This window comes from Pollachius pollachius (assembly GCF_949987615.1).
Source record: "Pollachius pollachius genome assembly, chromosome: 3".
Lineage (NCBI taxonomy): Eukaryota > Metazoa > Chordata > Actinopteri > Gadiformes > Gadidae > Pollachius > Pollachius pollachius.
In genome coordinates, this window is record NC_136936.1 from 49,755,677 (window position 1) to 49,766,517 (window position 10,841).

Below are 10,841 nucleotides of genomic sequence, written 5' to 3' on the forward strand. Positions count from 1 at the left end.
TTGTGATGGAGCAACCAGCCTCCCTCCCGGTAGTAGAGATATGGCTGGGAGAGGCATCAACAGCAACACTTTGGATGTGGTGGTTTTTGTCAGCAAGTGACAAGTTTCAGATAACGCTCCGATCCAGGGGTGTGTGCGCTTAGGACACGGACACACACACACACACACACACACACACACACACACACACACACACAGCCCTGGGAGGCTCCGTTGACCGGCCTCATGCATCAGTGCGACAGTCAGAAATATGATTTTCTTTCCACCTCCCTCCTCCTCGGCACGAATGCCATTTTCCCTCGGTGTCACCTTGAGTTATGGAGAAGGTGGGCCAATTTGGTTCTTTTAGGCCCCACTGGTCACGGGGGAGGGGAGTCGGTTGCGTGCATGTAAATGGGAATGTGAATGTGTCTGAGCGCCGGCAAGGGAGGGAGAAGAATAGGAAGAGGAATTAAGTGTGGCATGAAGTGTATGAGGGGTGAGGGAGGGTGCTGGTGGACTGATGCAGTGGTTTAGCTATAATGCACGCAAATGGAGAGGGGGGAGGAAGGAAGGAAGGAAGGAAGGAAGGAAGGAAGGAAGGAAGGAGAGAGAGAGAGATTGAGGGTGGGGACAGGGGAAAGAGGGAGGGAGGGATTTGACTTGGTGGGAGGGGTTCAGGGAGAGATGGTAGCGCTTCTGGGATGCGTTACGAGGGGGGAGATGTGATTTGCAGAGGCTGTCAGTGGAGGCTGGTTAGCCTTAAGGAGGGCATAGCAAGATCATTTATTCTTTAGACAGGCTGCCCCCCCCCCCCCCCCCCCCCCCCACACACACACACACACACACCAACATCAGAGTTAACAGATATTGCTGATATTGCTGCGGGGCCAAAGGTCTTGCTGACCGGGCGGAGCTCTGGAAGGCTTACACTGACACAGGGGGCTTCACACCACGAATGAATGAGTGAAGTTAAGTGGGAGGCCTCTGTGAACGTCTCAGAGAGCCTGCAGCGCCGGGAAAACAAAAGGGCTGGAATGGAAACACAGCTTTTTGCATTTTATTGCAATAAATTGATCATAGCCTTTTTTGGACGGTCACAATGGTTGAGAACTATTTGATAGTAATAAAATAAACGTGTAAAAAATCAAAACGGCCGTGACAGCGGGAGAAAAAAAACCACAAGCATCGTCTAAAAACCATCGTTCGAATTGATTGATCAGTGCACACATTTCTCAGATATTCAAGAAACCCCCAAAAAAAAACCTAACCAACGCTTTTAAAAAATAAATAAAAGAAACGATGAGCCAAAAAGTTATAAACACATCACTTGGAGGTAAAAATGTGAAATAACCAAAACAGCACTGGCTGACTGAACACATCACCACTAAGTATTTATTTGACAGCTAAGTTGAGCCAGTACACAGCCACGGCATGCAGCCCGCTGCCCGTCTACGGCCCCCGTCAGGACGCTGGGGCCCCCAGGGGGCCCGGGCAGGGCGGCGCTGGAGGGGGGGGGGGTCAGTCATTGTTTCTACCAAAAAAAAAAAAACACCACGCAAGAGTTCAGAGTTCAACTGTACAGCCCGGTGGATGCCGGCCGCGGCGGCGGCGGCGGCGGCGCGGACACGGTGTGTCGTCACGGCGACGGAGGCGGGGCCCTCCACTTCCTGTGTGGGTGGGGGTGCAGGTGATCCGGGGGGGCGTGAGGGTACCGAGCCGCAGGCCGCGATGCGTGCACAGTGGGACAGGTCGATGCTGCGTGGGACAGGGGGGGACGGCGTCTCCGTCGCGGGTTCCTTCGTTCCTCCAGCCGGACCCCGGACACCCTGCCCACCCGGGCTGTCCCGGACCGCTGACTGTACATGCACTACGTAGCCAATGGGAGAGCACCTCGACCACGCGCACGCGATCGATCGATCCTGATTGGTCAACGTGGGCTACTTGAAAATGGACAGATTGGGTGTGTGTGTGTGTGTGTGTCTGCGCGTTTGAAAGGGTTTTCATTGCCATGTGTGAGATGCGTCTGTACTGTGTGTTCCATTTCTCTAGACGTTGATGTAATTTGGTGAGATAACAGTGAGATATCGAACCGAAACAACAAACTGCGTCCCTAAATCCGGACTCTGGTGAGCGTGGGACGAACGGTGGCGTTATTGCAGGATGGGGTCACGCTTGTGGACGTCACGTTGTGCAAGGCGTCGCTCTCCTTTAGCTCAGGAAGTTGGGGGCCCGGGGAGGGGGTCTGTCCTGGGGGTCCGTCCCGGGGGAGTCTGTCCTGTCCCGGACACACCGTGCTCACCAGGCCACCGCTCACACAACATCAACACCTCCTGTAATATTGTCATGCAATATACACATCGATAAGGCGGGAAGGACAACGTCCCGGGCCGTTCCGTCGCCGCCTGGCAGCGACGGAACGGGTCGGGGCGAGGCGCGTGAATGACCCCGAGGTCGTGACCCCGAGGTCACCGCGACAACAGGGGCCCTTGTCCAGACCCCCTTGACGGGGGGGGGAGAGGGGGGGTCGGCGAGCTGGCGACTCTCTACGCGTTCTACAAGAGATCACACGGCCTACCTTGTTGTTACAGTCATTTAATAAATAAAACACGACTCAAGCAAAAGCTCTAAGTGGATATCCATTTTTTCGCCAAAGTCATATTCAATATAGGTATAGATATATAGCACTTTGACACTGACAAAAAAGACCAATCCATTATGAAATGCTACGGATCGCAGTGTGCAGGACAACTCTATCTACCACGTTGCCAGCACTGAGGCTGAAGACATAATCTGCTTGCTGCAGTTGCCTGGCAACAGCCAGTACAGTCCTTGGATAATTTAAAAAGAAAAAGAAAAAGAAAAATCGAGGCTTTGCAAAGAAGTATAAAATAAAAAATAAAAATGCTAAAATCGCACAAATAACTCAGCACAAATAAAACAGAAGGTTGCTTTGATCCGCATGTAACTCTGTGGTGTCGGGGTAGCAGTGAGCACCACACTCTCCGTAGCTTCGTGGCTCCCGTCACCTCACAAGCCTCCCGCCGCTAACCTCCGCTCACATTTTAAAAAGGCAGAACACGCCGGGGAGACACAGAAGAAGAACTTAATACATGTGCGAGATGTGAATCGCAGTCAATCCCAACTGTGCTGTTTCGGCAATCAAAAACACCCGACCCAATTTAACATTTGCTTAGAAATCGGCCGTTACTGCCTACATGGCCCATAATCCCCCAGCAGGGTGCAGGAAGCCATATTTACAGTGCCGTGGGCAAATCGGCTTTCCACTCCTCTTTAAACTTCAAACTTTCCGTCGTAGAGGACGGCGTCAAATCAGAAGGTCTTGGCACTGGAAAATTCCTCATTTCGACACATTTCCGCGGTTGGTAAAAAGCAGTTTGTTTATCTCCCGTCCTGCCCTTCTCCCTCGGTCTGTTCTGTTTCGGCGTGGAGACGAGGAGAGAGGCTGCGACTGCCACTGAGGCCCAGTGTCTGGCAGTGTTTAAGTGGCACACACACACAGCCTACTTCTGTCTGCCAATGCTAATTTGTTGTGGAGACAGGTGGGCCAACACACACACACACACACACACACACACACACACAAACAGACGCACACGCACGTGGATACGTACACGCACACGCACGTGGACAAGCACACACACACACACACACACACACACAGGCATACACACACACACAGACACACACACACGTCCACGGACACAGCACAGAACAGAAGACACTCTTAATGGGACAGACTGGGCCTGTGTGTGTGTGTGTGTCCTTGTCTCGGTGTGGACCCGGGAAAAACAGTCACCAGCAATGGCCGCAGAGCATCGCTATGGTTACCGGCCCAGCGGGGGGTCAGTGCAGTCACTCCTCCGTCTGGAGTCAACACTAGAGTCCTTCTCTCCCAGAGATCCTGCCCTCTGATTGGCCACGCGGGCAAACTGATATGCAAGTCTCATCTCCTTCTTCTTCTCCTTCTTCTTCTTCTTCTTCTTCAGGGGGAGGGGGGGTGGGGTTTGGGGTGGGGGGGAGTGAATAAACAAACGGCCGCTGAGAACAAAAATAATTAAACTGCGAACTGAGATCAGGTCCCCCACCGATTAAACAAACAGGGGAGAGAGAGAGAGAGAGAGAGAGAGAGAGAGAGAGAGAAACGTGGCTCTCTCTTCACCTCTCTGCACACACACACGTTCTCACCCCGAAAACAACAAGCAAGCGCACACGCGCGCACACACACACACACACACACACACACACACACACACACACACACACACACACACACACACACACACACACACACACACACACACACACACACACACACACACACACACAATGTCATCGAGACAGGCAGCCACCAAAGTCCGGATAAAAAAAAACGAATCGATTAGCTGATCGACAAAACTCAACCCAGCGGTGAAGGCCAGGTGTGGGGTCTGGCCGTGGTTTCCGGGCCTCCCCCCCAAGGCGCCCTGACGGTGGCGGTGGTGGTGGTGGTGGGGGTGGTGGTGGCGGTGGTGGTGTCGGTCGGGGGCCGCAGTGTGGGCGGGGCGGACGGGGGCCCCCGGGGGCGGGGCCTAGTCCACCGAGCCGGGGTGCAGGCTGAGGGCGGGGGGGTCCAGGCAGGTGGGGGAGTAGCTGAGGTGCGGCTCCTTGATCCACAGCAGGGGGGCGCCGTTCTTGCCCTCCTGGCTCTTGCCGTGGCCGCGGCTCCGGTAGCGCACCAGCAGCAGGGCGATGAGCAGCACGCCGAACACCGGGAAGGGGTAGAAGAAGACGAAGTAGAACAGGGAGTCGTTGGCGCAGACCACCGACTGCAGGTTGGACTCTGTGGACGGAGATGAAGAGGTTAGGGATCAGAGGGAGAGAGGATCAGAGGCGGCGACATCAAGGGACGGCGCCTTTTTACGGCGGCCTGATCAACGCCAGCCCTCGGCGCCCGCGACGCCGCGTCAGTTTACCGCTCGACAGCAGGGCGGGGGAATAGCGGGCGGCGCGAGGCAGCCGTGATTAGCAACTTCACTGGAAGCCCCCTGCTGAATCCTCATTACTCCCTGCGCGGCGCCCTATCACGCCATCCCGCCACGCAGGATGTAAGGGATGCTCTGACAGGAAGCTCTGGCATGCAGGGAACCAGCGACATTAGCTTTAGGCTCACCTAGCTCTTAGTATGTTAGCCTGGGGGGTTCACAGTGTGCTGACGCGCTTTAGCTTAGTTTAGCTCTGTTATCTTAGCCTAGCTCTGTTAGCTTAGCTCTCTTAGCACGTTAGCTCCTGGGAGCTCACAGTGCGTTGACGTGCTGTAGCTTAGCCTAGCTCTGGTAGCCTATCTCTGTAGCCTAGCCCTCTTAGCACCTTAGCTCCTGGGAGCTCACAGTGCGTTGACGTGCTGTAGCTTAGCCTAGCTCTGTTAGCCTATCTCTGTAGCCTAGCCCTCTTAGCACCTTACCTCCTGGGAGCTCACAGTGCGTTGACGTGCTGTAGCTTAGCCTAGCTCTGTTAGCCTATCTCTGTAGCCTAGCCCTCTTAGCACCTTAGCTCCTGGGAGCTCACAGTGCGTTGACGTGCTGTAGCTTAGCCTAGCTCTGTTAGCCTATCTCTGTAGCCTAGCCCTCTTCGCACCTTAGCTCCTGGGAGCTCAGAGTGCCTTGACGTGCTGTAGCTTAGCCTAGCTCTGTTAGCCTATCTCTGTAGCCTAGCCCTTTTCGCACCTTAGCTCCTGGGAGCTCACAGTGCGTTGACGTGCTGTAGCTTAGCCTAGCTCTGTTAGCCTATCTCCGTAGCCTAGCCCTCTTAGCACCTTAGCTCCTGGGAACTCACAGTGCGTTGACGTGCTGTAGCTTAGCCTAGCTCTGGTACCCTATCTCTGTAGCCTAGCCCTTTTCGCACCTTAGCTCCTGGGAGCTCACAGTGTGTTGACGTGCTGTAGCTTAGCCTAGCTCTGTTAGCCTATCTCTGTAGCCTAGCCCTCTTCGCACCTTAGCTCCTGGGAGCTCACAGTGCGTTGACGTGCTGTAGCTTAGCCTAGCTCTGTTAGCCTATCTCTGTAGCCTAGCCCTCTTCGCACCTTAGCTCCTGGGAGCTCACAGTGCGTTGACGTGCTGTAGCTTAGCTTAGCTCTGTTAGCCTATCTCTGTAGCCTAGCCCTCTTAGCACCTTAGCTCCTGGGAGCTCACAGTGCGTTGACGTGCTGTAGCTTAGCCTAGCTCTGTTAGCCTATCTCTGTAGCCTAGCCCTCTTAGCACCTTAGCTCCTGGGAGCTCACAGTGCGTTGACGTGCTGTAGCTTAGCCTAGCTCTGTTAGCCTATCTCTGTAGCCTAGCCCTCTTCGCACCTTAGCTCCTGGGAGCTCAGAGTGCCTTGACGTGCTGTAGCTTAGCCTAGCTCTGTTAGCCTATCTCTGTAGCCTAGCCCTTTTCGCACCTTAGCTCCTGGGAGCTCACAGTGCGTTGACGTGCTGTAGCTTAGCCTAGCTCTGTTAGCCTATCTCTGTAGCCTAGCCCTCTTAGCACCTTAGCTCCTGGGAGCTCACAGTGCGTTGACGTGCTGTAGCTTAGCCTAGCTCTGTTAGCCTATCTCTGTAGCCTAGCCCTCTTCGCACCTTAGCTCCTGGGAGCTCACAGTGCGTTGACGTGCTGTAGCTTAGCCTAGCTCTGTTAGCCTATCTCTGTAGCCTAGCCCTCTTAGCACCTTAGCTCCTGGGAGCTCACAGTGCGTTGACGTGCTGTAGCTTAGCCTAGCTCTGTTAGCCTATCTCTGTAGCCTAGCCCTCTTCGCACCTTAGCTCCTGGGAGCTCACAGTGCGTTGACGTGCTGTAGCTTAGCCTAGCTCTGTTAGCCTATCTCTGTAGCCTAGCCCTCTTCGCACCTTAGCTCCTGGGAGCTCACAGTGCGTTGACGTGCTGTAGCTTAGCCTAGCTCTGTTAGCCTATCTCTGTAGCCTAGCCCTCTTAGCACCTTAGCTCCTGGGAGCTCACAGTGCGTTGACGTGCTGTAGCTTAGCCTAGCTCTGGTAGCCTATCTCTGTAGCCTAGCCCTCTTAGCACGTCAGCTCCCGGGGGGCCCACGGCATGCGCGCGGCGCCTCACCCTGCTCGATGACGTTGACCACGGTGAAGCCCGACTGGTTGGTGGCCAGGCGGTACCAGGCGTTGCGCGGGTTCAGCAGCCACTCCTCCACGTGGCACACGTAGCGGCCGGCGTCGGACGGCAGCGCCCGCTGGATGGTCAGGCCGTACTGCTCCAGGGAGGCGCGCGAGAACTGCAGCCGCGAGTGGGGCCCGCCGTCCTCCGCCGGGCTGCAGTTCCCGTTGCCGAAGACGGCGTCGTGGCCGATGGAGAACACGCACTGCCGCTCGCCCCTGGCCCCGTCCGCCTCGCCCACGTCCAGCTCGCCACCGCCGCCCTCCTCCTCCTCGTCCTCGTCGTCTTCCTCGGCGCCGTAGGCGAAGGAGCGCTCCATGTACCAGGACACGGAGAAGCGGGAGTCCCGGGACGACTGGGAGGGGATGCTGCAGCCCAACCGGATGGAGCCGGCCTCCGCCACCGTGATGTTGGAGTCCGCCTCCTCCACCTGCAGCCGCACCTCTGCAGTCGGGGAGGGGGTACGGTCAGGGAGCAGCAGGGAGACATGAAGGGAAATTTGTTAGAAAGAACGTCAGGTTGAGAATCCCCCCCCCCCCGCCCTCTGAGGCTAGACTGTTGAGGACTGAGAGGAGGAACCAGAGAGGACGAGAACCTCCCCCCCCCCCCCCCCCCTCCTATCAGGCCCCCGTTTGAACTCACAACAAGACGCCGCACACACAAAATGGACTACAGCGAGGGGAGAAGCTGACCAAGGCGGTGTTGCCCGAAGCGTTGACTGGTCCTGTAGTTTTCTAGCAGGGTTAGGTGTTAGCTCGTAGGGGGGGGGGGCTGTCTCCATGGCTACAGCCTTTTACACTCCGTCCAACGACCCGCTTTCTTCCCAGTGTTCAAATAAAAACCAAACAGTGAGATAAATATATAAATATAAAGCGAGAAACTGCTCCGGGCAACAGAAGATGGGAATCCACGACATGAGAGGGGAACGGGTTCTGTGTGTGGAGTAATTGTTGCTGGGAATTGTTATTGACAAAAATACTCGCAGAAAATGCCAGCTTTAGAACTGAAGGAATCTAAAAGAGTTAATTACAGCCTCGGAGCGGGCGAAAGGCTGTGGACGGGTTCAAACGATTCGCCTCTCTTTGTCTCCCAGCCTTTCCTTCAAGACAACAGCTTCTTGTCAGCGGAGATGGGATCCAGACCGTGACAGATACGCTGCTAGCCGGGCGGAGATCCAGGCTTTTATCTCACTCAGTGTAAAGAGACGGAGAAGATCTTTCTCAGTGTTGTCCGTTTTGTTTTAGATCTATGGATTTACCTTGAAAAGCCCGGCCCCGGCTCTCAGAACCCCTGTCCCTGCAAAGTGACAAGGGGAGTATAAGAGGCATCTGAACCACAGATAAAACCCCCACCATTACCGTCCCCGATCGCTACAAAGGCTGCTGGCTCCTGGTTTCTCCCCCGTCCTGGGTGCCGGTTCCTCAGCGAGCAGCGCAGCAGCCAGGAGATCGGTCGGAGCTCGGGAAAAACAGACGGTAACGCCGGTTCGACAACAGACGGCGAAGTGGCGTCTTGGCAAACGCGCCGCGGCCCTTTCATCTCACCTGCTGGAGAACGCCCCCCCCCTCCCCCCCCCCCGGAAGACTTCCTGGAGGGCTTCTAAAGCCCCGTAACGAGCCGACCATACAGCGGCGCCCGTTTCCGCCGGGAAATCAGGTGAGGGAGTTATGATAATAACTCCGTCTCCCTGGAGACTGTCGTTAGCGCGGGGAACCGCGGGCCTGCTGCCTCGGAGCGGGAATACAGTAAAGACCGAAACATGAAAAGACTGCGCAAAAGGAGAAAATAACTGAATTGTGGGGCTTGGATGGGAGGTTGCTATGTGTGGCAGGAGCTGTGAGGGATGAAGCGGGTTCGGGAGCCGGGGGGCGACGAGGCCACGTTGCCCTTGACTACGACGCTGCGTGCGCCACAGTGTCGTCGGTGGCAGACTCGTAGCATCTGTCTGACCTTCGGGTTTCCAGTTGGACAGATGCCAGGAGACGCCCGGGGATTTGACTGTGCATCCTAAGCAGGACGGGCGAGAGACACACACACAGGCGCGGGGCACGGACACAAACAGAAGACGTCTCTCTCGCTCTCGTTTGGGCCACGGCGGCGTGAGGGGAATCAACAAACCCTCAGAACGGAACGCACCGCAGCGACCACGCCCACAGCATCGAAAAAACCCTGCCTCCGGATCACGCCCCCAGCGTGGGCGTTGAGCTGCTTTCTGTTGGGGGGGTTTGTTGAGTCCCGAATGAAAGTCTTTGCCAACAGACTAGTTGATGGTTGTATGCATCGCTGGTCGAGGACATTATTCTTGAGATCCGATTAGCGAGGCTTCTCGAACCTGACAACACCCGCCTGGATCCTCGACCCATCCCACTTTTAAATGACGGGTGTGAACAGCCTGACAGGAGGCTGCAGGTGCGTGGTCTAGAGTGTCCTGCAGGCCGTTCATCAACACTTTTAGCGATGTGCTGCTGGTCTGACGGTCAGAGGCTGACTGGAGGTGTCTTCACTGCCGGGCTTCAGAAAACAGCTCCCTCTCCTCCGTCTCTCCTCGCTCCCCCTGGTTGTACACAAAAAGGAAGTGGCAGCCCTCCCCCTCCCATCTCCTCTCTCTCCTCCCCCCCCTCCCCCCCTCCCCTCTCTCCTCTCCTCTCTCCCCTCCCCTCTCTCCTCTCCCTTCTCCCAGCGTGGCTCTGCGGACCCTACCCTGACAGTGAGGTCATCAGAGCAGGACGACCTTGTGTGATGGGGTCGGGGGGGGAACATTGAAGGACTAAGTATGCGGAGGAAGAGAGGGCTGAAGGGGGGTGGGGTGTGGGGGGGGGATCTGGAAGGGATACCGGAGGCTTCGGGGAGCACATGGCTTTACCTGAACCGCTCCCTCCAACAACAGCTCTCCAACCGCGTATCAGAGTGCCATCTGTCACACCACGCTGGTTATAAAACACCCCACACGCACGCAAACGCACACGCATACACACACACACATACACACACACACACACACACACACACACACACACCTGCACACCTTTCTGGTTAAAAATCACCCCAACACGCACACACACACACCTGCACACCATGCTGGTTCTAAAACACCCCAACACGCATTCATTTACACACACACACACACACACACACACACACACACGGACACACACACACACACACCGAGGAGTCTAGAGGCACCACTGGGCGGCGGCGGGCTCACCTGGCTGCCGGACGGAGACCTGGGTGAAGCCCGAGGCGTCGCGGGCCAGCCGGTACCAGGCGCCGTCGGGGTCGCTCAGCCACTCCTCCACCAGGCAGTAGTAGGTGCCGGAGTCGGCCGTCTCGGCGCGGTTCAGCGTGAGCGCGTAGAGGCGGGGCGACAGCCGCTCGGCCTGCACGCGGCGGCGCAGACGCTCCTCTTCGGCGTAGGCGCCGTACTCGAAGGAGCCGGAGCGCTCGATGCGGAGGAGGAGCTCGTGGGGCCCGTCGCCCGCCGCCCGCCACACGTACCACAGCACGGCATGCTGGGAGTCGGCGCTGGTCTGGGACGTCACGGAGCAGTTGATGCGCACGCGGCTGTCTTCCAGGTGCACCTGGGTCTGGTTGGTCTTCTGCACCCGCAGCTTACTCACTGAGGGGGAGACGGGGAGAGAGATATGTTTTTAATGACATGAATGATCTAACGGGAAACAAAATAACAGGACGGAAAATGACCTGAAT

At 56.5% G+C, this 10,841-nt stretch overlaps 1 protein-coding gene across 1 annotated transcript in view; it reads right to left on the reverse strand.

The window, feature by feature from the left end:
- Positions 1-1,067: 1,067 nt before the first annotated feature.
- Positions 1,068-10,841, reverse strand: part of LOC307073897 (immunoglobulin superfamily member 3-like) — a 32,470-nt gene continuing 22,696 nt past the window's right edge. The window contains exons 3-5 of the mRNA XM_079733855.1: positions 10,342-10,770; positions 7,083-7,580; positions 1,068-4,822 (exon numbers count right to left, since the gene is read on the reverse strand). Coding sequence (XP_079589981.1) covers positions 4,572-4,822; positions 7,083-7,580; positions 10,342-10,770 — 1,178 coding nt within the window. The 3' untranslated portion in view covers positions 1,068-4,571. The remainder of the gene's footprint in view (positions 4,823-7,082; positions 7,581-10,341; positions 10,771-10,841) is intronic.